Source organism: Macaca mulatta, chromosome 6 (genome assembly GCF_049350105.2).
Source record: "Macaca mulatta isolate MMU2019108-1 chromosome 6, T2T-MMU8v2.0, whole genome shotgun sequence".
Classification (NCBI taxonomy): domain Eukaryota; kingdom Metazoa; phylum Chordata; class Mammalia; order Primates; family Cercopithecidae; genus Macaca; species Macaca mulatta.
Genome location: NC_133411.1, coordinates 141,650,166 through 141,677,055, shown reverse-complemented (window position 1 = coordinate 141,677,055; position 26,890 = coordinate 141,650,166). Strand labels below are relative to the sequence as shown.

At 51.9% G+C, this 26,890-nt stretch overlaps 2 protein-coding genes across 16 annotated transcripts in view; one reads left to right on the top strand and one right to left on the bottom strand.

The window, feature by feature from the left end:
- The window catches only part of SEPTIN8 (septin 8), a 26,787-nt gene extending 3,785 nt beyond the window's left edge, over positions 1-23,002 (top strand). For 2 of the 15 annotated variants that reach the window (XM_028849720.2, XM_078005180.1), the window contains exons 2-10: positions 7,731-7,851; positions 8,842-9,037; positions 9,376-9,556; positions 10,613-10,774; positions 11,362-11,458; positions 11,637-11,805; positions 11,994-12,126; positions 12,270-12,460; positions 21,642-23,002. In XM_028849720.2, coding sequence (XP_028705553.1) covers positions 7,731-7,851; positions 8,842-9,037; positions 9,376-9,556; positions 10,613-10,774; positions 11,362-11,458; positions 11,637-11,805; positions 11,994-12,126; positions 12,270-12,460; positions 21,642-21,804 — 1,413 coding nt within the window. In that variant the 3' untranslated portion in view covers positions 21,805-23,002. Of the gene's footprint in view, positions 1-7,730; positions 7,852-8,841; positions 9,038-9,369; positions 9,557-10,612; positions 10,775-11,361; positions 11,459-11,636; positions 11,806-11,993; positions 12,127-12,269; positions 12,461-15,025; positions 17,834-21,638 lie in introns of those variants that run through there. The other 13 variants (XM_015140758.3, XM_078005179.1, XM_015140757.3 and 10 more) reach the window with 7 other exon arrangements.
- CCNI2 (cyclin I family member 2) lies at positions 19,663-26,890 on the bottom strand. The gene is made up of 5 exons (XM_015140763.3): positions 25,907-26,890; positions 25,359-25,490; positions 24,401-24,475; positions 22,829-22,969; positions 19,663-20,957 (listed from the first exon to the last, which is right to left on the bottom strand). The coding sequence occupies exons 1-5, from the start codon at positions 26,333-26,335 to the stop codon at positions 20,817-20,819; spliced, it is 918 nt and encodes a 305-aa protein (XP_014996249.3). The 5' UTR covers positions 26,336-26,890; the 3' UTR covers positions 19,663-20,816.

The window sequence follows — 26,890 nt, the reverse complement described above, 5'->3', positions numbered from 1 at the left end:
ACGAATGTCTCTGTGGCTCAAGTCCAGCTACCAGAGGCACGCAGCTGCAGGATGATAGAGCAAAGGGCCTGAGGGCCAGCTGGCCTCTGTGTGTCCCTTGCAGCCTCCCCAGTCTTCCTGCCTCTGTGCTGCCAGCTTGAGTGTCAGGATCCCCAGGCATGGCCCCCAAGGCAAAAGCTTTGCCAGACAACCAGATGCGAAGCTATGCAGGCAGGAGGGAGACACATCTGACTGGGGAAGAGACACCCTCCCAGGGTCTCCATGCCCTCATGGTAGAGCTGGGGCACTCTGTTGGCTTCTTTTGGAGCCATTTGAACCTTCAGAGCTCCTATAAGAACTGGGCCTGGGAAGAGGCAGTGGAGGACAGGGCAGGGGGCATCTTGGCTCTGCGTGCAGTTGCCCTACATGTTCTTGGGGCAAATTAGATATTCTCCTCAGGACACATGGCTTTCAGGTGTTCCCTATCCTAGAGGTCAAATTAGAGGGACAGAACCAGCAGAGGAAGGTACAGGGGCCCATGTCTACTGGCAGGTGGCTGGCTGTTTTCTGAGGGGGCTCCAGGGCTTGGGCTGCCTGATGCCTGGGGTTCAGGAGGGGCTGTGGGTTTGGACCCAAGCCCACTTGTCAGACCTGGCTCTTGGGCCTGGGTACAAACCTGACATTCTGCCTGGTGTTGGAATGAATGGACAAGCAGCAGAGAAGTATAGCAGTGCCACCCCCATACCTCCGCCAACCCATGTTGGTGCCCATGCATTCCTCTGTCCCTTTCCAGCACTGGTATCCATCCTGGGGTTGGACGGAAGGCGGGGCACCTTTGCTGCCCACTTCCTCCCTCCAAGGGGTTTCATTTGCTGTGAAACAGAGACTGCCTTCTCCTGCCATTGATATCCAGACCACTCGTGGCTTTCCCTGTTACAAGGCAGTGGTGGCTGCTGCTGGAGTCCCTGAGCTAAGTAAGAAAATATGAATGCCTGGAGTTCTAGTACATTCAGCAGCCCAGAGCGCCTTCCCCATCTCTGTGGTGGGATAGACCATTCCCTCTCAGGCAGCACAATGAAGGCCAAGAATGTGTCTGTCCTAGGCCTGGGGGTTGGGGTGGCGAGTACTGGCCCAGCTACCAGTAACTGTGCTCTTAGTTTCCTGGAAATCTGATTTTGATGGCAAAAGTGTGAAACATACTATCCCAAATTAATAAGCTGCAGCCTGGCTGGCTGTATGCAGAAAGGGAAGACAGTGCCTCTTAGTGAGAGAGAAAAGCAGAGAGAATGGAGTATTAGGGTCAGGGGATGGTTTTGCTCCCAAAGTTCCTTCTCTTCCCAGGATGGGTGCAGTAGGACTGGCCTTGTGAGGATGATTGGCAGCCCAGCTGCCATCTCCCTGTTACCTTGACTGCCATCATGTTGGGACCATGGAGGGTGATCCTTGCTTGAATCTTCTCTCAAGTTTTCGGTTGCCACTGTAGGAGAAAGATGCTTTGGCTCCCAGGTGTCCTCTTGATTTGGGACAGGTATATCCTGCCTCTATTCTTCCTTCCTGGCCCGGGGTAGCAGCATCCCACCCCTACCCTCCCACATATGTCTCCTTGGTTATTTCCCGTAACCTCTGACCTGGGCTTAGAGGCTTGCTGTGGAATCCTGGGACCAGAGCCGAAGCCTTTCCTGGGAAAATTCCTAGGATTCCTCTCAGGCTCAAGGACAGTTGTGCTTATGACCGCGACCATGGGTTCTGGCTAGAGGCCTCTGCTCTGGCTATTTAAGGCCCAGGCTGCTGGGAGGAGCTGGAGCTGGGGCTAGCATAGTTTGTGCCAGGAACATGGGTGGAGAAGGCTCCCAGTGGTCCATTGACTCCTGGGGCCATTGCTCAGTTACTTAATAGGGCCATCCTCAGGGCTGGAGCTCCCCTGGGGAGTGGGCTTCCTGACTGCCTGACTGGGTACACTGGTGAGTGGGTGCTAGGCATGGGAACCCAGAGGAAGAAAAGCATCCAAAGTCCAAAGCACTGGAGAACTCTGGAAAGCCTGGGGTCTAGGGGCTGCTCTTTGTTCATTATTCAGTAGCTAATCCACCTATGGTGGGGTATTCTTTCTACTCCCACTGCAACAATCAGCCTAGTTTGGGGGTTGGGATCACAGGCGTCTCTATTCACCCACAGCTTCCCTGGCTCTGTTGGTTTAGACATTCAATAGATTTCTAGTTCCTTCTGGATAAAAAACCTGTTTTTGTGTGTGGGCAACCATGAGATGCAGTTTCTTCCCAGATCCCACCTTGTTTCTTGGTAAAAGGGGCAGTTCCTCTTGGCTGGTGATGAGGGCTGCTCTAGGAGGCTCAGACAGAGCATTTCCTGATCAGGAAAAGGGCGTCCTAGTTATCCACTGGGCTGCATAACAAAATGCTGTTCTCCACTTTGTCTTGGACGGCTGGGCATGGAGGCACGCAGCCGGCCTGAGAAGTTATTATTTTGGTTGTCGTCTTTGATGTGCCAAAGAAATGATGACACAGAAGCCTGGGGCCTGGCTTAGGAGCCAAAAGCTTGTTAGTGATTAGAGAGGGGATAATGGCCCCATGGAGTTTCTCATTGCATATGTAGAGCTCAGAGCTCTACAGAGAGCCAACTCTCTCTATCCTGGGACTTTGAAGACGTGTAGAACGCTCACCCGTGTGAGCACCTCAGGGAGCTAGGTGTGTGGAATGAGCCAGAGGCTTTGGGTCCCCTTCTCTCTGGGGTCCAAGTTAAGTTGTCCTGCCTGAAGACTCCTCCCCACAGAGCAGTCTGCCATGGGGCTTCCTGACCTGAGAATGGAGCCCGGCTGCAGGGTCCTTCCAGCTCACTCCCACCAGAGCCGGCTTACAGACCGGCAGGCCTTTGGCCCACACTAGCCCACTGACGTGTTGTATTGGACCCTCATGGTATTCTCAGTTTGTATTGGTTGTCAATCTTTAAAAATTACAGAATTTCACATAAAAATATAGATTTCTGGGCCAGGCATAGTGGCTCACACCTGTAATCCCAGCACTTTGGGAAGCCAAGGTGGGTGGATCACCTGAGGTCAGGAGTTCAAGACCGACCTGGCCAACATAGTGAAACCCCGTCTCTGCTAAAAATACAAAAATCAGCCGGGCGTGGTGGCTGCGTGCCTATAATCCCAGCTACTGGGGAGTCTGAGGCATGAGAATTGCTTGCACCTGGGAGGCGGAGGTTACAGTGAGCTGAGATCACACCACTCCAGCCTGGGTGACAGAGCCAGACTCTGTCTCAAAAAATACATATATATATATATATATATATATATATATATATGTATATATATAGAGAGATTTTTGGGTTCCCTTTAAAAATGGGAAGATTTGGCAACACTAGACCTGCTTTCCCACAGTTGGCTCGAGTTGTGGAACTGCGGCCACCATGGATTGAGCATAAGCACAGGCTCTCCAGTTCTCCGTCATTCTCACCTCTCCTCGGGAGCCCCCACACTTGGCTGAATTAGCTGCTGTCTTTCATCCAGCAGGCAGAGAGTGATGTGACTAGAAGCATGGGTTTCACAGTCATGTTGTCTCCATTCAGATCCTGGCTTTGCTCTCCTGAGCAGTGTGGTCTTGGGCAAATTACACAATCTCTTGATGCCTCTATTGTCTCATCTGGACAATGGGGAGGCTTCTGTGGCCTATGTCATAGGGCCGAAGTGTGGACTAAATGAGATTAAATTAGGGTTGCGCATAGCAAGCATGCAATACATGTTAGTTATGTCTGTTGTTGTTGCCATTGTTATTAGGGTGGTGCTGCCCTTCACCTATATATGTTACCTGCCTGGCTTCTAAAGGCATTTGAGCTTAGGCTTAGCCCTCTGAGGTCAAGGATCTGATGTCCTCATCTTTTCATTGGCAGCCATCCCAGTTCCTGGCACACAGCAGACATGTCCAGTGAGTGTGTGTTGAGTGACTGAATGAATGAATTAGGAGCCTGCTAAGAACAGGGGAGGCAATGTAGCAGAGTGGTTTGGGACAAGAGCTTGGTCTACTATTAGGTCCCTGCTCTGCCCTGGTTAGTTCCCTAGCTTCTGTGTGCTTCAGTTTCCTCCCCTGTAACATGGGGGTAATTGTGGAGTCTGTCATCCACAGTGAGGAAGGACTAAATGAGAGCCTGGGTGTAAATCACTCGGCTTAGTTCACATAAGGTGGTCCTCAGTGAGGTGTTGGTATCATCTCAGACATCCATTCCTTCCTTTGGTTGTGAACACTGAGCTGTTTTACCTTCCACACTGTCCCTCCTTTCTTGGCTCTCCTTGCTTTCTCCCTGTTCCTCTGCATCCAAAGAGTTTTACTTTGGATCCTATGGCACTGAAGATGTTTCAGTTGCAAGTAATAGATAATACCAGTCAACTAGCCTCAGTGATAAAGAGGATATGGCCAGGGGTAAGGAGAAAAGCCCAGAGATAGGGCAGACACTGGCTTCCTCTCTTCTTTGTGATTTTCTTGGCTCTGCCATCCTGTGAGTGGACTGAAGCCTTAGGCTAGCTCCCCTAATGGTTTCAAGATGGTCATAAAGGCTCAACCTGTGTCACTTGCCTGTACCTGCACCAATCATGGGATCATGCTGATGGGCTCCCACCCCAGGAGTTGGAGCTGTGGTCTTACCCACCAAATTGCAGTTCTGGTAGCCACTGGGAGACCTGACTATTTCTGAGTCATGGTAGCTGAGATGTGCAGGAGGTCCTTCAGAGGCTGCTGGTTCCTCCTAGGTTGTAACCCCACTCAGGTTGGTAGAGATGCCTGGGGCAGGCACCCTGGAGCAAGTAATGCAACTTAGATCACGTGTTGATGCCAAATCTATGATCAGGGAGTTGGCATTAGTGAGAGTTACCCCTTGGTAAAGCCTGGAGGTCAGATCAGTCTCCTGGGACAAGGTAACAACACTGTCTCCATCAGGGTCAGTGGCCATTCTGTGTGTGTACGTGTGTGTACATGCATGCTCCATAGACTCATACCCCTGACTGTTCCCTGGGGCTCCTAAACAGATATTGCCCCAGATGTGTGGCCCTTGCAATAACAGAGTGTAGTCTGGGCAGCAACTTAGGGATGATGACCTCCTTGTACCCCACACTTCCACAGAAAGAGTCGAGCTGTGTGAGGGGAGGCCGCTCTGCAGTTGCTGTGCGTGGACAGGTGGTTTATGTGAGACCCGCCCCAACAATCCCCAGTGCTACACTTAGCCTCTGGAGCCTAGACCTGTAAGAAAGTGGGGGAAAACAGGAATGGAATGGCCTCTGCTTCTCAGTAAGTGCTCTGCATCCGTGTGTGTGTGTGTGTGTGTGTGTGTGTGTGTGGTTTCCAGACACAGCTGACTTGGTGGGGTTTGGCGGCAGACTACAGGATGTTGGATTGCATCCTGATTGTGTCACCCCTTGGAAGAAGAGGATGAATAAACACATAGCCTTCTCTGCAAGCACAGCACGCCTTAAATTTTGGAGATTTTCAGTCTTGCCTGAAAAGAAAAAAGCTCTAGACTAACTGTTGTGTCCTCCATTTGATCCTCAAGCTGCCATAAGGAGGTGGAACAGAGACTAAATAATGAAGCCCTGTGTAAGGTGGGCAGGTGCCCCGATGCCGTAGCAGTTGGAGGCCGTGTTCAGTAACTTGTAAATGGTAGCATTGTCCAGCATGTTGGGCATAATAATGGGAGGGAGGGAAGAAAAGAAAACCTGACCTCCCCAACCAGCAGCCAACATCGAGAAGCTTATAGAATAGGTAGAGAATCAAGATGCATTAAAAAAGGATAACCAGTAGTACTAGGAAACAGGATAACTGGCAAGTGAGGGGTCTGGAGTGTAAGTGCTTGGGGGCCAGGTGAGAGTGGGTGCCAAGGAAAAGGTAGAGTAAGCTGTAGAGCCCAGGGGAGGGGTAGAGTTTGAAAGGGGAGCTCAGAGTTACCAGCTAGGCTGGAAGTGAGGAAGGCCTGGAACGCCATGCTAAGGGGTTTGGACCTGACCCAGCACCTCCTAGGCTTCATTAACTACTTTTATGTGGGCACCAATGAGAAGAAGCTACCTTTGGGACCTCCTTGTCCAATTATGTTTGCAGCCCTAAGGAGACCTGGGCTTGAGTGGGGAGATTGGGACATGATGCTTTGGGGCTAGGTGATGGGGAGAAAGGGTCAGCTATAAGAAAAGAGGCTCCGTTGAATGGGAGAGAGCAGGTTTAGGGTTAGCCCTGACTTGTTTGAGGGGATGGTACAACTGCCCAGAGGAGCCATGTGGGGTCTAGGTTGCCAGCACCCACACTTGGGAGTCACTGATGCAAGGCTGCTGTGGGGAGGTAGACATCAATTGTGGAGAAGTTTGGCTTTGAGTGCCAAGGTTCTATGGTTGGGAGGGAAGGATGGCCAGAGGGGTTCAGGCCAAGGCAGTGGGCTGCAGCGAAGGTCAGCTGCTCGGGTGCTGAAGAGATGCCTTTGCAGGGCAGGAGCCAGGGCCACCCATCCATTCCTGACCCTGAGCCTGTATCCACATCTGCCACCGGCCCTATCTCCTGGGCTGTCCTCAGCTGGACCTGCTCCCCGCCCCGTGGCTATGGGCAGGAGAAACTCTGAATCCGCTGCCCTTTCCTCTCCTTCTCTCCTTCCTTTCCTCTCCTTCCTCTTTCTAGCTGTCTCAGGGCAGTGGGGCTCAGGAATGGAGGAGGCAGGATTCTGCACAACATGGAGCTACCTAAGGTCTGCCCTCCAGAGGGGCTGAGCCTGGGAACCTTCCCTCGGGCAGCATTTTACCCCATTCCAGGGAGTCAGAGAAACCAGCCACACAAGATGGAGTGTGACCATGACCCTCTGCTTCAGGTCCTTGTGGTTTCCTTTTATAGAGCGCTGGGCCGGCTCCAGTGGCCCCAGCTCACTCAGGGCCTGCCGCCCAGCTCTCTGCTAAGGCCAGGCCTCCACATTCTCACCTGGAACCTTCTGTCTAGACAACCAGGACTGAGATAGGGGTGGGACGGTGGCAGGAGTCAGGAGCCAGGAGCTGGGGATCTCTAGAGAACACCACTGAGGCAGAAGGGAGGAGGTCTCAGAGTCTCGATCCCTTTGGAACCCACCCCTGAGCCCCAGTGGGGGGTTGTCTGAGTGAGGGCCGGCTCCTTTAGCAGGGTCCATGCATGAGTCCCACACGTGGGTGTGTGAGGAGCAGTGGTGAGCATGGAGGGCCATGAGCCCAGCTGATACAGGAGGCCCCTCTGAGGGAGCACGCGTGTGAGGGGGTCAGACCAGACCTGCCCCTGCTTGAGTCCTGCCTCAGTGGGAGGGCCTAGGAGGACTAGGCAGGGGCAGCATCCCCCGTCTCCTCAGAGCGGGCTGCAGGAACAGATGCACTTTGTAATCTGGGCCTCTGGGAGCATCTGGGGCCTCCTGCTGAGTAGGAAAACAGGTGGGCCCTTATGGGTAGCAGCCACAGCCCCAGGAGAGATGGAGCCCTCAGGCCAGGCATCCCTGGCCATCCCAGGGGAAGCAAAGTCACAGAGTGGAAGGGCCTTTCCCCCTGGGGGCATCGGGCTCCCTCTGGGGAAACTTGGCCTGGAGTTGGCTTGGGAAACTTGGCTTGGGTGTACTCAGGGTGTGACTGAGATTTGTTGAGAATTCAGACATCGGGCGGGGCTGCTTCGCTGTTTTAACTCAGAATTAGCGCCCGCCCCCGCAGCCTTGACCTTTCTTCTCCAGTGGCCTTATGTCTTGTTTTATTTCTCTCTTGGCAGAATGCAGAGCCAGAGCCCCGGAGCCTCTCCCTGGGCGGCCATGTGGGTTTTGACAGCCTCCCCGACCAGCTGGTCAGCAAGTCGGTCACTCAGGGCTTCAGCTTCAACATCCTCTGTGTGGGTGAGTGTCAGGGCCTGGCCTTAGACAGAGGGTGGGTGAGAACCTCCTGGGAGAGGGGGTGCTTCTGGCCCCCTGTTGGGCTACGAGGGGGCTTCCCAGGCAGAGTGAAACTTTGGGGGTGTCAGGATGAGGATTTGGTTGGTGTCTCTGCCAAGGTCAAGGATGGAGTTAGAGCCAGGGCCTGGCACAGCGTTGTCAGGAAGAGTAAACTGGATCGGGCACATGAAAGTGGTTTGTAAACTGTGGGTGTTTATCACAGAGATTTAGGTTCATTTATTCATTTGTTTGTTCATTTAAAAAACATGTATTCATTTACTGCTTCCTACCCTGTGTCAAGGACGTTATGGTAAACAGCTCTGCCCCTCATCACCATATCCTGTGGTAAGTGCTCCGGCACGCATATGAACAAATACAGCCCCAAGCAGAGAGGCTCTCAGAGGTTCCCTGGGAGTCCCAGAAGGGCACAAAGTGCTCTGCTGGTCCCTCTGCAGGTGCCCTTCGGGAAGCAGCCCATCCTGGGTTCCCCCAGCTAAAGCCATGTGGAGCTAGGGCTGTCCAGGGCGCATGGGTTGAGCCACTGGTGGCTTTAGACCCTGGCCCTCCTGGTCCCGTGACCACCCTGGTCCTGGGAAGGGTGTTGTGTACAGCAGGTTATGTGTGAGGTGACTGGGTCTGCAGTGGTGTCTACCCAGCCGCACGGCTCTGCCTCTTCCCTGCTCCTTGAGGGAACACATCACACATCACACACAGCTATGTCTTCTGTCCAAGTCCACCTTTTGGCTCTTCCTTCCACAGGTTATTTCTGAGGCCACAGGGAAAGATAGTTCCTGGGGAATGGGGGTGATGAGGGATGGGGGTGGGCGGCCTGCCCCTTTCTCTTGTCCAGGGGCCATGGATGCCTGAGCCCTGCCTGGCCTGGCCACCAGCCAAAGACAGCCCCAGTTCCAGCCTGTGACACCCACTTGTTCCCCTCCTGTGCTCACTGCCCAGGGGAGACTGGCATTGGCAAATCCACACTGATGAACACGCTCTTCAACACGACCTTCGAGACTGAGGAAGCCAGTCACCATGAGGCATGCGTGCGCCTGCGGCCCCAGACCTACGACCTCCAGGAGAGCAACGTGCAGCTCAAGCTGACCATTGTGGATGCCGTGGGCTTTGGGGATCAGATCAATAAGGATGAGAGGCAAGAGGCGGGAAGGGCGGCCCCACCCAGCCTCTTCCCACCCCACCGACATTGGTCCCCATACCAGTAGCCCAGCCCTCACACTGCAGGGGACCAGGGAGTGCCTCTTGGGGAGTATCTGAGGCTCTGTGGTCACCAACAGACCAGTTACTCCTTTAGGTGTCTGGAGAAGGGGTCAGCTGCCTGTATCCAGTCAGGGATCCTCGGGCAGAAGCTGTTCCCAGAAAGAAAAGGCCAGGGGGCAGCCTGGCTTGGCCCCGAGCCCTGAGTCCCCCAAGCCCCAAGCCCCTGATCTCAGCTGGCAGCCTCCTGGGTGATGGAGCTGTCTGTAGTTACAGGCCCATAGTTGACTACATCGATGCGCAGTTTGAAAATTATCTGCAGGAGGAGCTGAAGATCCGCCGCTCGCTCTTCGACTACCATGACACAAGGATCCACGTTTGCCTCTACTTCATCACGCCCACGGGGCACTCCCTGAAGTCCCTGGATCTGGTGACCATGAAGAAACTAGATAGCAAGGTATCCCTGTCCCCACCCGCTGTCACAGGCTCCACAGTCTTCTGCTGCGATACGATGTGGTGGCTGCCTCATGCCTGTCCACCATGGTCCTCAGGGATCTAGTCGGTGGCTTGTGGATGGCCCCCTATTGGCTTGGTCCTCTCTCTGTCTTGCGTCTGTCCCTCCTGCTCCAGTGGCCCCCATTGCTCTGGGCTCTTTCTCCGGAGTCCTGTGCCCTGGGTCTGACCCTGAGCCCCTTGCTTGCAGCTGAATTATTGTCATTCTCAGCCCTGCTGCCTCTCCCGCTCCCAATAATGTTTGTTGCCCTTCACCCCAGGGAACCTCCCTTCCCATCTCAGCCTCTTCTCTGCTCATTTTCTGTCTCTCAATTCCTAATTTCTAGCTCCTCCCTTCACTTCCCCCTTCCTCCCTGATATAAGTGTCCTTTAGTTCCTTCTGAGCCCATCAGGGAGAGGAGAGTTAAGGCCCAGAATTGCGATGTGAACGAGGGCTGGGTATTGTAGGGGTAGAGAAGAGAGGCAGCTTTATGGGAAGGGCTAGAAGAGCTGTGCATTTTGAAGGGCATGTGGCCCCACATCCCTTGTCAGCTCTCACGTGACTGCCTTCCCGTCTCAGGAGTTCATTTTTATTGTGAAAAACGGGATAGCCTGGGTGTGGGAGATTTGGGGATCTTCTTATGGCTACTGCTGATGGGTCCTTTTACCTGCTTAGTGGGGAGCACAGCCCCCAACCACTCCTTCTGTCAGGCCCCAGGCCAATTAGGACCTTCAGAGGATTCTGGATCAAAGCTGGGTATGCCTAGGGAGACCAGTTTTGGGGCTGGATGGTGATTTGGGGGAACCAGGGCTGTAAGAAGCACTGCAGACAATTGTTGAAACCCATCAGAATGGCCACAGGTGGCTGGGTTTGCACCATGGCTGCCTGTGGGAGTGGCTCCATCTCTCTGGCCTCCTTCCCCCTGCCCAGGGATATGGCCTGGGCATGGCTAGCCATGGCATGGGAACCATTGCTCAAAAGAGCCAACCAGCCTGCTGTCCTCTCCCCTGATCCTGGCAGGTGAACATTATTCCCATCATCGCCAAGGCTGATACCATCTCCAAGAGCGAGCTCCACAAGTTCAAGATCAAGATCATGGGCGAGCTGGTCAGCAACGGGGTCCAGATCTACCAGTTTCCCACGGATGACGAGGCTGTTGCAGAGATTAACGCAGTCATGAATGTGAGCGTTGGGCGAGGGCCTCAGGGCCCTGGGGCCAGAGGGCGAGGAGCCGGCACAGATCTGACACAGCCCCAGGAGACTCTTGTTCCCCAGGATTCCAGCCTTAGCTTCTCCAGGACAGAAGGGTGGGCATCTGGAGCTGGCCAGTCCTACATCTGTGGGCAGGGGACAGGAGGAATCTGATAGTGGGCCTACACTGAGGACCCCAGGTTTGGGTGTCATAAGATCTGGACTCATGGAGGAGCCTGGAAACGGAAGGAGTTGAGCAGGCTTAAGGGTTTGGGAACTTGGAAGAGAGCCAGGCTCACAGGTCCTTTCAGGGAGCTCTAATGGTCCCTGGGAGGCCTGAGGGCTGAAAGAACAGCCTGGAGAATCAGGAGCACCAGGGAGGGGGTTGAGGGTTCAGCCCACTCCCCTGTTTGGAGTTCTGGGACATTTCTCAAGAAGAGAGCCAGGAAGCAAGCATCTGGCCCTGGAGCCTTTGTTCAGGTCTGGCTGCCCCTCCCTAGGACCCAAGGGCAGGGAGGGAGAGTCTGCCATTAGCCTGTGTCAACTCCGGGCTTACGCATACCTGGGCCCCTTTCCAGGCACATCTGCCCTTCGCCGTAGTGGGCAGCACCGAGGAGGTGAAGGTGGGGAACAAGCTGGTCCGAGCACGGCAGTACCCCTGGGGAGTGGTGCAGGGTGAGTGTGGATGGGAAGTACATCCCCAGCTGGGGGTAGAACTGTGTCCCCTGGCCTGCCCTGCTGCCTGTAGTACCCTGTGCTGTTTCCTCCTCATGCGCACCTGTGTGCCCACCCTGACTCTGGAGTCTGCCCGCCTGCATGCCTGCCTAATACCCCACTGGCCCTCTGCTTTCAGTGGAGAATGAGAATCACTGCGACTTCGTGAAGCTGCGGGAAATGTTGATCCGGGTGAACATGGAAGACCTCCGCGAGCAGACCCACAGCCGGCACTACGAGCTCTACCGGCGCTGCAAGTTGGAGGAGATGGGCTTCCAGGACAGTGATGGTGACAGCCAGCCCTTCAGGTGACAGCCTGAGCCAGAGTGAGCCTGTCTTCACAGCTGTGGCCAGACACACTATCCTGGCATCTGTTCCCTGGGGGACCCCACCATCCTCTTACCCCTTGTGCCCATGTGATTCTATTTCTCTGGCTCTGCCCTACCCCATTCCTCCATAATCCCATCCTTGGCCTCTTTTCTGTGGGTCTCCACAGCCTACAAGAGACATATGAGGCCAAGAGGAAGGAATTCCTGAGTGAGCTGCAGAGGAAGGAGGAAGAGATGAGGCAGATGTTTGTCAACAAAGTGAAGGAGACAGAGCTGGAGCTGAAGGAGAAGGAAAGGGAGGTATGTGCCAGGCTGGGGGCTGGGGTGGGGATGCTGAGGGAGGGAAGGCCTGGCTGAGGGTAGAGGTGGGGGTGCCTTCCTGGCCCGGGCTCAAGCCCTCCTCTTCTTGCTCCGCCCATCTTCTGTCCCCTTTCTGCTGCCAGCTCCATGAGAAGTTTGAGCACCTGAAGCGGGTCCACCAGGAGGAGAAGCGCAAGGTGGAGGAAAAACGCCGGGAACTGGAGGAGGAGACCAACGCCTTCAATCGCCGGAAGGCTGCGGTGGAGGCCCTGCAGTCGCAGGCCTTGCACGCCACCTCGCAGCAGCCCCTGAGGAAGGACAAGGACAAGAAGAAGTAGGTGGCAGGCCACGGCTCTTCCTTTCGTTCTTGTCCCTCACCTCCCTTCTCGCTCTTCTCCCGCCCTCTCTTGCCCCTTTCCTGTTTCGTTTTCCCTCATCTTCAGTGGCTCTCTCCCCAGCTTTCTTGGTTGCCTTTCTTTTTCCTTCACTAGTGATCCAGTGTCTCGCGGTCTGGATCGCTCTCATAGTCATGCACTCTTGCTTGCACAGGCAATCTTGTGCTACCCCTCCCTCTCCCTTTTTCTCTCCTCCTCTTCCCCCTTCCTCCTCTTCCCCCCCACCCCGCCACCATTTCTTGCTCACCCATTCGCTCTCCTGTAGCCCCCTTGGCAGCTGTGGCCCTGCCGCTGCGTGGTGAAGGTGGGGCTGCACGGGCGAGGAGCAGCCTGGAAAGGGCAGAGCTGCAGGGCTCTGGGAATGCTGGGAATGGTCTTTCAGGCCAGAGGAGGGACAGGACCTGGCAATGTCAGCATCTCCAGCTGACCAGATTCCAAAAGCCGCAGTGGTTTCTGCTTGGACAGCTGTGGCGCATCCCTCCTCAGTCTGTGGGGCAGTGGTGTGGGGCCCGTATTGGCTGGCAGGTGGTGACGGAGAACCGTGGGCACTCGCGCCAGCCAACACCAGGCTCCTGGACACTGTGGTCACCACACTGCTGTTCTGAAGGGTCCGCAGCGCTAAAGGGAGGAAAGCAGCTTCCCACAGGGCCTCTGTGGTTTCTTCTGGGGGGAGGAGCTGCCCCTCAAGTAGAGGCTGGAGTTGTTCCTGCAGAGGGCAGAGAGGAGAGAAAGACTGGATGGCAGGGAGGCCTTTCTCAGCACCAGGAGTGCAGTCAACGGAGTGGCCAGGTGGGGACAACTCTGAGTCACTTCTCCCTGGCAATCCATAACCTGTTTCCACACACTTAGCTGGAGTCCAGATGTTCTGGCTTCTGGGGCTCTCCCTCGCCCACCCATCTCATTCACAGCCATGCCACATCACACTATGGGGATTTCATACATCCCTCCTTCTCCCTGCCCTGGCCTATCTTGGGTGCCATCTTTCTCTTGCCAACCTAGGAACTAAGCAGGTGAACCCATTCTGGCCCTCATTCTTGGGATCCATTTCCTCCTGGGATATTTGGGGATGTATATGCGCAGGCCCTTCCTTCCTTGGTGGCAATGAAGCCTAGCCATTAGGGCCATGAAGTGCATAGTTAGCTGTGGCCCTGGGCTGTTGCTTTTGGTGTTAGCCCTGCCCCTGCACCACCCCCGCCCCACCCCCAATATGGCATTTCCTAACCACATGTGCATACACATGTGCACACACACTGTCTTTCTCTCCTGTCCCATCTCACATACACAGTCTCAGGCACATATCTACCAGCACACAGTACACACATGCACAGAGGCACACAAACACATACCAAGGAAAAAAAACTCAAAGGACTTCTTGCTGGAGGAAATGGGGACAGAACCAGGCATTTCAGAACTGGTTGCCAATTCTCACTCCTAAGGTCTGTCCTCTGCTTCAGGACAGACCCTCTTCCTTTTTGTAGTCTCCCTCATCCCGATGCCTGGTGGCCCTACCCCAGCTGACAGTGCTGGGACAGATGTGCCCCTACCTGTCCCCAGGGAGGACCCCAGCCCCACACTCCCCTCAGCCGTGAATTTCCCCTCTGCTCTGCATTTGCTTCCAGCCCCACTCCCACGCCCATCTTTCGGCTTGGTGAGCGTTGGGGCTCTGCGAGTTGGAACCTGTGTAGATTTCAAGCTGGCAGCTTAGAAATCAGGATTTTCCTGGGAGGGGGTGGAAGTCTATGACCCAGATGCTGGCACCCAAAGTGACTTTGCTCTGCTTCCTGCCATCTTGTTAAAGAAAAGATAGCCAGGATTCCCTAGGAAAAAAGCTGTGGAGAAACCACTCAGAAACTGCAGACAAGGGTCTGTGGCCAGCTCAGGGTGTGAGGGCCAGTGAAGGTGGGTGCAGGCAGGCTGAAAGGACACCAGCACAGCCCTCGGGGTGGGGGCTTGTCACTAGTGTCTGGTCTCCCTGCTTTTCCTATGTGGCCAGGGCTCCATGATATGTTCTCTAGGCCTGGGCCTGGAAAACAGGTCTTTCCTGTTTTCTGGACCTGCTAGAAAGCTTCAGTCAGTTTGGTCCCTGGGAGAGAAAACTCTCTTCCCATGACGGCCCTGTGGAGGCCAGGAGTGGGGTAGGTGGGGTGACTGGGAATACTCCTTCCTGCCGCCCTGGTCAAGGGACTAGTGTGAGTCGGGAGTGCATTTTTGGAATGGGGGCAGGGGTGTTTTTCATGACCATTTATTTGAGTGGTTTTGATTGGTTATACTTACTCTTTAAATTTGAATCCAATTTTTTTGCAAAATTACTTCCGAATCAGATCTTGACCCTCAGCCTGGGACGCCACAAACGGAAGTGAATTCTCTGCTTTGCTCGTCACAAATGCCAAACTGACTGCCCTTTCGCAGTGTCCATCTTGCTGTCTTTTGCTTCTGTTTGATTTGGTCTGCATATCTTTTAATGTGTCTATTTTTGTTTTGTTTGTTTTATTTTTATTTTTCAGTTAATGCACGCACAGACTTACATGTCAAGAGTGGACTTTAGACTTTCATGTGTTAAGTTGCTTGAGTTACACCTTGTGACCCTTCTCCCATAACATGGTGTGAGGACGGACTGGGAGCTGGTACAGACTCCAGTGTTTACAGCCTTGCTTTCCCCTACCCGACCCTGGCCCCAGGCTGCCCCAGGCCTGGCGGGCCACCCCTCTCTATGCAAACACGTAAAAGCCAGGAATGCTGGAATCCAAAACTGACGAGGTTTATTTTTTTCAGAGCCAGTGGCTGGTCTTCCATTTACAGTGTCACTATTCCCTGATGGAGCTGTTATGTGCCGCTCCAGTGAAGGCCCCAGCCGGGATGCTAGGCCTAATAGTTCAGCGTGGAGATGGCAACTCACGTGGTGCCCTAGGTGCAGCTGCGTGGTCTGGTATACATGCTGCAAAATTCACCCAGTTCCCCTCATTTTAATTTTTCTAACCTAGAGCTTAATTTTAATAACTTTAAAACACTTCTAAATATTTATTTTGGCACCAGCATCAAGACAAATAATATCCTCTCCCATTATTTTCATAAGTAACACAGATTTCCTGATTTTTAAAAACTAAAAAATACCGCTAAACCTTTCTTATGTATAAAGTATGCCTATCATATACAGGGAGAGGTGGGTAATAAACTTCCTGTAATGACAGTGTTTGGCATTTCTTTGTGGATGGAATTGGAACATGAACAAGACCATGTCCAGCGTTTTTACTGTGAATGTAAATGGAACAGCAGCCTAAAGCAGTTGTCTGTGCCCCAGAGGTGCTACCTGTAAACAGGGACCAACTCCGTGTGTGTGTTAAGTGTTTGACTCCAATTAAGACTCCCAAGCAAATCCTGCATATTCCAAATGCAAAAAGTACTCAGTGGGAAAAGGTTGTTACCTCAAAGTCATTGCTTCTTTCCTGGCTGGGTGAAGAGATGAAGGTGTCTGATATATACAGACAATGAGGGAAAAATGAGCAGCAAAGGAGCTTTCCCCTTCAACTGCACTCTAAAGGGGAACATTTTAAGGAAGTACTAGCAGCTTTGATTCTTCTATGCTCCTGTTGGTTTACAAGCCACCGAGAATGTCAGTGTTGAGAATATGGCCTGGTAAAATGGGAGATGGAAAATGACTAGACGAAAGGAAGGGTAGTTTTAATGTTGAAGCACTGTGCTGGGCACTGGAGCTACCCAGAGGAATGCACAACGCTCCCCTCAAGGAGCTCACAGTCTAGCACACTCCCTGGCTGGAAGCCTCAGGAAGCCGTGCTAATTTATTATGGAGTTGGTAGTTTGCTTTTCATGCCCCCGTCTTCTTTCTCATGACCATTTCCCACTTTCTGCCTGGCTTGCATTGGTGATATCCAGAACCAAGTCGTGGCTTCCTCCTGCCTTCCTGAGATGATGTTCTGCTCAGGGGGAGGCGGAGGGGCGAGCTGTGTGCGTCCACTGAGGCACGGCCAGGAAGAGGCAGCGTTTACCTGTGAGGGGCTCCATGCTCCAGCAGCGGAGCAGGTTCTAGTGACAATTCTCCAAGTTTTTATGCTATGACCGGGGTGGATCTAAATTTTGTGGGGCTGAAAGCTTGAATTATTTAGACAGACTTCTTTAAGAAAAACAATGTTAATATAAAATTAGGTACAGGGTCTTAGAAGGGGCCCTGAAGATTAAGGTTCATTAGCTTCACAATAAGTCCACATCTGGTTGCAACTGAAAACTGATGCTTCAGTGAGGGTATCTAAAAAGGTAAACTGGCATATATCCATGGCAAGTGTGGGCTGCCAGTGGCTCATCTCTAGGGTAATTTTATGTCTGAAAGTGTATGCAGTTGGGTCAGAGCATGACCTTTAAGATAGCCTCTTTCAGCTAACATATTTCTGAAGATGAGGCCTGGTGACCCAGCAGGTTCATTGGATACATAAGAAATGAGAATTCCTGGTTCATGGGCCAACCTGGGACTCTGGAGTGTGCAGATTTGGCCATTCGTCCATTGTGGCCTGCGGGTTGCACCCCGGGTATACTGAAAGGCCATACTCGTGGCTGGCTGCCTGCCTGTGGGCCTAAGCCTTCCCAGTATCTTCAGGGACACTTGACAGACGCGTTTTCTCAAGTCTGAGCTGCCTCCACAGGTCCCTCTAGCAAGCCTCACTGCACCTCTCCCCCTGCTGTTTGTGTTTGGAATTTTGTCATTTTTAGCTGAGACCAAATTAAACCTTGGTGCATAAAGTGAGCTTAAAACTTGCCACTGTTTAATAAGTTAGCTCTCATAGAATGTGACCCTGTCTGCAGGGTCTCATTTACCCTTCTTTTTCTCATTGTCATTTGTTGGTGTTAATAGGGCTGTCTTACAGGATCATGTTGGCATTTACTATCATGTCTTTCATAAACCATGTTTGTTTGGGGTAGAAGAATCACCGTATAATTTGTTGTCCAAACTGGGACTATTAAGAAAGAAAGGGGATGCTATTACACCAGATCAACAGGCATAAACCAGACCTGTCCCAGGCCAATGGGGATATATGGTCTTTCTAGTTGTGGGTAACCTGATCTAGGTGGTTTGTAATTGTGCATACTGACTGCATATATGTTTGTGTATGTCTAAATGTGGGCTCCCTGTTAAGTGGGGCTCATGGATACGAGGCCCGCGTGTGGCTTGCTAGTCTGTTAACATGCTTTTCTAAAATTGCTTCACGTGTTAATTCATTTACTCCTGCATTCATTGACTGTTTTTGTTCTTTTCCATTCACTTTGTACTCATTTTTTTCCATTAAATTTTGCATTTATTTTGAGTTTTTGTGGTGTCTTTTTTGGGCAGTAGCTTTTCTGATTTAACAAGTTTCCTAAGCCCATTAATCTGCTACAACTGTGGTAAAATACAGCTTGTCTGTTCTTTGAATTTTGTGGAGGTTGATCTACTTCCGCAGGAATCGTTTTAATAGGAAACCCTGCTACAGGCATCTGTGAAAAGCTCTTGGATAGGTGGGGGATGGAGGGAAGAGTCACAGGAAAGTCACAGAAAGGTAAAGGTGCAGTCTGTGGTCCACGAATCTTTATTGGACAACTGGGGGCAGGACATGAGAAAAGGGGCTCCTGCCCTCAAGGAGCATTCCTCCTTAGCAAAAAGGCTTCCCATGGGACTGCTAATATTTGAGTGTCAGAACTGCTTGGAACCACATTACATGCATTAACTCCTCTAATCCTCATCCTAATCCTATGATTAGGGACCATTCATCCCCATTTTATAGCTGAAACACAGAGGTTTAAGTAATTACCCAAGGTTACACGGCAAGTAACTGGAGAAGTTGAGATTTGAACGCTGGTAATCTGTACCCTTAATTCCTGAGCCTACAGCTGCTCCTTGGCATCTCAATGGAATGATGGAAGAGTAGTGGAAGTGTGGCCAGGTTAAAGTACACAGCCTGATGATGTGGGCTGGTGGACCTGAGACTGTTTTTTAGAGGTAGATAGCCCTAGAGGACAGGCAAAAGTTTGGCTGAGGAAGAGCAGACTGGTGGTTGAAAGGTGGTAAAAAGTACGTGGGTTTCTTTTTAAAGGAGCTTTCTCCATTGAGCACCAGGTAGATTTGGGAAGACCAAAATGAGAAAATGGGGATCCCTGCAGGAAGAGTGGTATGAACACATCCCTAATGCAGGCATAGCTCAGCTCTACTTGTGGGAAGGCAGGCAGCAAAGAGGCAAAGTATTCACCAACTTTTGAAGGACAGAGACTTTCCAGGAAGCCAGGGGGAGGAGGGTCTCCTAGGTGGTGGAAACATCATCAAATGACTTGGCTCCTTCCTTTCAGGGACGTACTGTTTGGACAAGTTTAAGACAGGTCTATGATGCTCCCTCCCTGCCCTGTTCCTCCCTGAGCCCACCTACCTTTCTTTCTGCCATAGCATCTGCCTCTGAGCTTTTTCCATCTCCATTTTCTTCACCAATCCCTGCCTTTCTATAGGTGGGGTCAAAAGGAAAATGGATTGTATCCATACTTCTCCCTGAGAAGTATTTCCCAATCTCTGAGTTGAGGTGGGATAGGAGTTCCTAATGTCAGAAAAGAATATTAGAGGGAAATAGGATGGGATCTGGGGCCTCAAGGCAAGCTTGAAAAGCACATAACACTTTTTAAAATCCACAAGTGGGACTTTGGCAATACAAAAGTGAGCTTCCCTATAGAAGAGTTCTATCATTTACAGAAAGCCAGAGCAGAAGGTTGTCTCTTATCCCAGTCCTGGGACTCACAGGTCTACCCTCTGCTTTCTCCAAGAGGTTGAGTTGGATCAGCTTTTGGAATCTAGCTCACATCCAGAGCCACCTGGTTAAGCAGCAGATGTCTTCTAGCAGTTCCCCAAAGCCTGGGACACCCAAGCTGGTATGGGCCCTCGGGATGTCCTCCTGCCTTATGCACTGTGGTCCCACTTACACTGGAAGGAAGGAGGCAGAGGGCACTCACGGCCACCACTGGAAGCTGTGAGCAGCATGGCCTCAGCATCTCCATCTGTAAAATGGGTTCTGGAGTAGAGGAGAGTTCTTGATATGACCTAGGAGATAGTGTTCCAAATATATCTGACTCTCGCAAGCCTAAATGCATGGTAGCTCAAAATAAGATTCATACAGGATTGGAAGCAATTAAAGTTTAATTTTAACAAAAGCTCCAGCAAGCAAAAGTGTGTCAAGAAAAAATAGAGATGTATACTAACTCTATAATATAGACAATTATGGTATATCTAGCCCTTGACCACTTTGCACCTAGTAAATCATTCCCTTCCCACACCATGGCTTAGCACATTTACACACACACACACACACACACACACACAAAGCCACCATAGTTCAGAGTGGAAGACTTCATAAACCACCTCTGAATGTGTAGCTCAGTCATTCATGTCCCCAACACAACTTACACAGCCCAGCTGGCATCTGTGTCAGCTGCACTCCCCTGCTCAGAGAATGGCTCTGTAGTAGCACAGCTTGAAAGAAGCAGCTGGCTCCTCCTCCTGGCAGCACTGTGGTTGGAGCAGGCTTGGCCTCAGAACCTGCTCATCCCAACAAAGCACTCAGAGCTGTGCCTTCCATCACAGGTGTTAGCCTATAATACCCATTCATTAGCACAAAATCCCTCTAGTTAAACTAATAACTGAAAACACTTTGCTTAAGAGTAACAAAGGAAAGATATGCTTAAAGCTTGCTCAAGTTACATTAAACAAAGCATACTTTATAATCCAGTCCTTGTAAAAAGAAGACATAAGTCATGGCCATGGTCGGGTAAATGTGTCTGCAGAGACTGTCCCATGTTAGGAGTTGCAGGCAGGGTAGTTGGGACTGGAAGCACCACATATATGTTTGGGATAAGCCTGGGAAGTTGGAAGGACTTGGCCAGCTCTGGCAGGTAGAGCAGCAAGAACTGGTCAGAACTAGCCCCAACCCTTCAGCCCTGAGCCAGGCCTGCCTCTTGGTCTCATATTCCAGCGCTCTCAGGGGCCCATGCCAACCCTTGCTGTAGAAGGAAGGAAAAACAAGCTGCCATTTGAACGTTCATTCATACTCCCTGGCTTCAGGCCCAGAGGAGAAAAAGGGAAGGCAGGGTCATGGTCTATCAGACCACCCTGATCTCTACTGACCCCAGCCTGCCTTTCCCCTCCCCACTTTATTTTTTTTCCAAGGGCTTAGTTGGGAACTTTTTCTCAGTTGCTCTTCCAGAGCCACCTTCCCTTTTTACAGGATTAATAACAAGCCAAAGAACTCATGGTAGTCCAAGCAAGGAGGTTTCACATTAGGCTCTGAAGGCCCCAGGGTGGAGGCAGAGCGGCTGGTTGGCAGGTGACATAAAGTTGTCTGTACAGGATGATGACTGAAAACTTCTCAGTTGCTGCATTACAAGTTCCTTGCAGCAGCTGTACTGCATATCACCAACCTGTATTAGAATAGAGTGGCCATCTTCAAGCAGAACCATCATACATTCTAAGAAATTGGCAATTGAGTGCCAAAATGTTAGCATGAAGCAAGTTCAGGAAGGTCCAACCACCCAACTAAGGACCACTAATCCTACCATCTCAGGGACATCCATTTCCAACCTCAGTAAAGTTGTCATTAGTTTAACCATGCATTCCATCCTAACCTATCTGTTCTGAGGGATTCCGACACACCCCCCTCCTCCTCGTGCCCCGACAATGCTTGCCTTATGGTACCCTGTACCTGGTACCACACACTTGTACAAAGGAGAGGTGAAGGAGTTTAAAATGTATGCTCCCCAGTATTAAGCTCAGGGTTGCTTCCTCCTAAGCCAGACATCCCCCTGACCCCCCAGTCCTCTTGACTACAAGGGCTCCCATTGAGATAAAGATTCTCGCACTCTCAGAGACAACCCCCATTGGTCCAGTGAAGAGAACACATGTCCCATCTCAAGTGCATAGGGCATGGCCAAGTGTGGAAAGCCTAGCCTTTGGGCAGACTCTTTCCAGGGTTATGGCCAGAACATTTTCCAGAGGCCACAAGGGGAAAGGGTACCCCTTTGGGGTCAGAGTGCATCAGCTAAAGGGGCAAAACACAGAGCCTGGTCTGGGGCAAAGTTGATGTCTACCTGTGCTTTCTTTAGCAGATCAGATATAGGAGCACACCAACCGGGCATGAGCCTCTCCAGCTCTAAGGTGATGATGACCAAGGCCAGTGTGGAGCCCTTGAACTGCAGCAGCTGGTGGCCCGCCATACAGTGCTGCAGCTGCCTGGTCAGGGATGCGACGTGGAGGGAAGGATTCCTCTGAGGCAGCAGCTCCAACACATGGGGCCAGCTCAGGACCACCAGGGCATGGAACTGGAGACCATGGTTTTTAATGTTAGAACAGAAAACCCCATACTTTTCATATATCAATGACCAGAAGCGCAAACAATTTGAATTTCCATCAGGGAACATCAAATGTTGCCCAACCCTTTTCATTCCTATCCATGGCTCCATAAGGGGCTTGAGGCTTAATGCCCACTCTGTGGCCAAGCTGAGCTTCCACCCCAGAGACCAAAAAAAAAAAAAAAAAAAAAGAGTCTGCTTTGTGACATCATCGTTATGAGTGGAAAGTACCTAGATGACAATGTTTCCATTCTGAAAAATAGAAACATACTATTCAAGACCAAGGTAGCAGAAAAGTTACTTGTATCTGCTTATCATAAGAAACTCTGCAACTTGGCAACAGTGGCCAGTTTTCATAATGAAACAGCCCTTAGTAATTTAATCTTCATGCCTCATAACAAACCAAAACCCCATGAGATTTCCACATTGCATAATTTGCCTTACTAACAGAATCATATCCTTAAGGATGACCATCATTCCCCCAACTAAAACAAATACAAACTAATGTATGATATTTTTTTAAGTGCCAGATCAATATGGTCTAAAGCCTCAATAAGGATTGTGTGTAGGTGAATAAAGACAGCTAAGTGAATGTGTGTAAAGTGTAGCAAAAGCAGACAGATATTTATGTACAGTATTCATAGAATGGAAAGTTAAATATTTTTGCAGTGTGTATTTAAAAGAGAAACTCACCATAATAGTGCCGTCTAAAAATCTTTGTAAAGTTAATTTAATGTCCTTTAGAAGTGGGAGTCTGGTGGAACTGTGTTGGATTTAAGATACCTTTTCACTCTCCCGTACGTCGTGAGCCTTGTGGGTCACCTCACTGTGGTGCATGTGCAAGGGCGTGTGCACGCCTGTGCTTTGCCGTCCTATGTTGTAAACAGCTGTTCCAAAGGCACAAATGAGTTTAGGGTAGACTCTGTAAACGCCTCCTTACTCACTATAGTCAAGAAGTCCAGCGGCGTCCCAATATAGAGGTCCCAGTGCAGTCTGTCCAGAATAGCCAGCTCCATCCTTAGCAGCTCATTCGGGGAATAGTCAGAGCCATAGTGCTTTATGAAGTCTTTTACTTGTGGAATAAACTGTAAAAAGAAAATAAAGAGGCCAAAGCCCTACATCATGTCATAGTAGCTTTTGTTTTCTTATCCATGGGGACTGGGCATTCATGACCTTAGTGGAGTTGTCTTCCTGTGGCCTGCCACAGAAAATGCTTCTGAAAGAAATACTAAACCAGATCTTGGCTATCTGTCAAATCCTCAGGTAGTTATGTAGTGAACATTACATGGTCCCCCTCTGAAACCAGGTCTTGATCCCCCAACTGCATACTAGCTCATACCCAACGGTGCTTTGGAGGCTGGGGCTGTGCCATCTCCCCTGTTCAGCTGCAAGAACTCACCCAAAGCTTTCCAGGAGCCATGGGTTCTGGTTCTGCCTATCCCTATTCCTGATCCCTACCATGGGTACTGGGCATACAGAAAAAACTATGCTTTTGAGCTTCCTAGTCTGTACCAGACAGACACATTGATAAAACCTCCTATGGGTTTTTCAGCATCACAACTGCAAACTTCCTTCAACCTTGATTGAAGGTGGTTCAGTTCTGGAAAATCTATGGCTTTTCCCACAGAGGGACTAATGAGACTTGTCTATGAGTAAACATTCAAGTACTAAGTATATTAAAGGCTTGATCCTATGTTTTTAGATAGACAGAAGTATTACTATAACATCCAGAAAAAGGGTCACTTGATTTTTAAAAGCAACTTGGGCATTAATTCTATTCTAATAAATAGGAGTTTAAAACATTTTTCTTGAAGGTTTGGAACTGGACACACAACTTCTTCCCTGCCTCATCAGACCCAGAGATCAGCTAAGGGTGACCCCTGTGGCAATGGCAGTGATTTCACCATCCCCAAAATGAGAAAAGTTGGAGGGAGGTAGGAAAGTTTGGAAAGGGTATTAGGAGATGATCTCCTCCTGAACATATGGCACAGTGAAATTCAGCCATTCAGGCATGCCTGAAGCACTCATGGGCCCTTGTACTTTACCCCCAGCACATGGCCCTCCTGTCCCTCTCAGGGGTCCCAGAGTTCCCAAAGACCAGCTTCATTGACACAGCCAAGTCCTCAAGTCTCAGGCAGCTTTCTTAGACATAATTGCTTGGGGTGGATGTTAAGTCACATGGTTTGGGAGGCCTTTTTCCTTGCTCAACAGCAGATGCCCCTGTTGAGAGAGAGGTAGCATCTGGCATCAACCAGTGAGGCCATATGTATCTGTCAAGAGTTCAGGTCTCTAGGTTTGGTGGGCCAGGACAGTTCAGCTGTTCTACTTGTTCATTTGTGGGGTCTCAAAGTCTGACAAGCCAATGGAAGGGACAGCAGAGATGCTGGCAAGTTGGTGACTTTTCCAGAACATCCACCATACGTGAAGGGCACAGACCTATCATGAAACTGGAGTCCTCCAATGTTACACCCCTATACCTGAAGTGCAGCCCAGTGTGGACTTCCAAGAATGCATACCTCCTGTTCTTCATTAACTTTTGCAGCAAGCCTCAAGGAAGTAATTGTGGCGCAATGTAGGTATTTCTCTTTTACCTGCGGTATGGAACAAACACATTTGAGCAGAATATGAATGCCAGAAACAAACTGAAAAGCATCTGTGTTTGTTTTTTTTTTTAATATACTTTTTTGAGACGGAGTCTCACTCTGTTGCTCAGACTGGAGTGCAGTAGCATGATCTTGGCTCACTGCAAACTCCACCTCCTGATTTTGAGTGATTCTCCTGCCACAGCCTCCTGAGTAGCTAGGACTACAGGCACGGGCCACCACGCCTGGCTAATTTTTGTATTTTTAGTAGAGACAGGGTTTCACCATATTGGCCAGGCTGGTCTCGAACTCCTGACTTCAGGTGATCCACCCCCCCACCCCACCCTTTGACCTCCCAAAGTGCTGGAATTACAGGCATGAGCCATTGCCCCCAGCTATTTGTTTTAATAAGCTTTTTTCCATTTTTAAAAGGCTCCATTTCTCCACAAGACAGAATGTTAGTGCCATTTTTAGATCTGACCAATGAGGATGCTCCTGATTTCAGAACTGCAGATGACTGGGCAGTATTCCTTCATTTCGGGACTGACTGGAGGTGGGAAATACGGCACCTTCTCAGGGAACTCAGTCTCATCCTAGCCTCAAGCTGCCCTCGACAGGTCGAGACAAGCACATCCTACCTCATTACACAGGAAGCCCTTTCCCAGCTACTTCCTCTCACGCTCCCCGAGCCCTGACCCTGATGACCACATGACCCTGAGACAGCCAGTGTAGGATGTGGAGAGGTTCCAAAACCAGTTCTACCACTCGAAGCAAGTTAGTTTATACACCTTGGTTTGAGCCTCTGGAACCCCTCACCTCTCAAGCAGGAATGGGTAACAAAGGTTAGTTTCTTCTTTCACCATCTGCCACCGTCCCTCAGAGGCCTCCCTACCTTCACTGATATCAGGAGGCGGCTGAAGATGGTGAGGGCCAGGTTAAAAGTGGATTGGGAGAAGTAAAAGATGTTCTGAAGCCGCAGGAGCCACAGCACGACTCCCTCGAAGGCATTGCAGATTTCATCCCGCTAGGAAGAAGAGCAGGTGGGGCGAGGAAGGTCGTTAGCGGCCACTCCTGGTCCCCCAGGAGCAGGAGCCTCCTACTTAAGGTGCCGGGGGGCAGTGAGAAGTCCCTTCCCCTGCAGGCCCGCTGGGAGTAAGCGCCCAGCTGGCGCAGCGGCTCACCCATCACCCCCACCCCGTGCGCCCGCTTTTCGTCGTAGGCCGAGTTCCTTGATTCAAACAGGCCCTCTTCCGAAGGCCCTGCTATCAAGACGCCCTCTTAGAGAGAAGCTGGTGGGTCCAGCCTCGTGCCTCTCGTGAGGGGCCACACCTGGGGAAGCGCCTGGCCTCCAGGTGCAGAACATCGGACCGCTGGTGCAGGTGGAGGCCACATCCACCTGCCGTGTGCGCGCAAGGAGGGCCACGCTGCGGGGACGGGTACCTGGGGTTTGCCGCCCCGCCACAGGCGCGCCTCGCGGTCCTGGGCCAGCTGCAAGTGGCAGAGCAGCCGGCGCTCGTCGAGGACGCCTTCCAGGTTGCGCGGCTTGGGGGACTGTGGAGCGGGCCGCGGAGCTTGCTCTGGGGCGGCTGCGGGCACCGGGTCTGTGGTTCTCCCGGCCGGGGCCGTATTACGCCGGGGCCGCAGGCGGACTGTCGCGGACGCAGCGTGGAGGGAAGCCGCTCCGGGCTGGCTGGTCCCAGGGCACCTGCTCCGGGTGCTCGGGGGCAGAGGGGCCTCCCCCGGAGACCGCGGGAGAGGAACGCCCAGGGCTGCTTCCTCCAGATGGGCGCCTGGACGCCCGCCTGGGCTCTGGACTGCGCTGACTTCTGAGCTCGACGGTTGCGGCGGGAACCGATCGCCCGAGGCCATGTCGTGAGCGGGATCCTAAGTCTGAGTCGCTGCTTAACCCGGCATTTTATAACCCAGCGCCCACAACACTGCAGCCTGGGGCGCCGCCGGGGGAGGCGGGGAGGCGGGCTCGGCGAGCCCCACCCACAACGCTCCCGGGGGAGCTACCCCTCGCGCACCCGGCCGCGCTTCCTGGGCACTCGCCCCGCAGGTGCGCGGCGCGCACCCAGGACACGGTAGGACTGGGCGCGCACAGGCGGGTGGCGAACCCCGACCCTTCCCTCCATCCCGGCTGCTGCCTACCGCACGCCTCTTCCCCCCTGCCGGCCGTGCTCCCTGCGCAGAGCCCCCAGCCGCGGGTGGGGCGGCTGGAGACTGCGCTCGCCTTAGGCCGGGACTCCCGGCCGCAGACCCTGGGTCTTACCTCATATTACACACCTGGGGACATAAGACCAGGCAAAGGAACAGCGAGAGCGCCCTCCTCAGACAGGCTTGAAATGGAATTCCAGACACGCTGTGTGACCTCATGCGTGTGTCGTGACCTCTCAGAGCCTTGGCTACCTCTTCTCCAAAAAA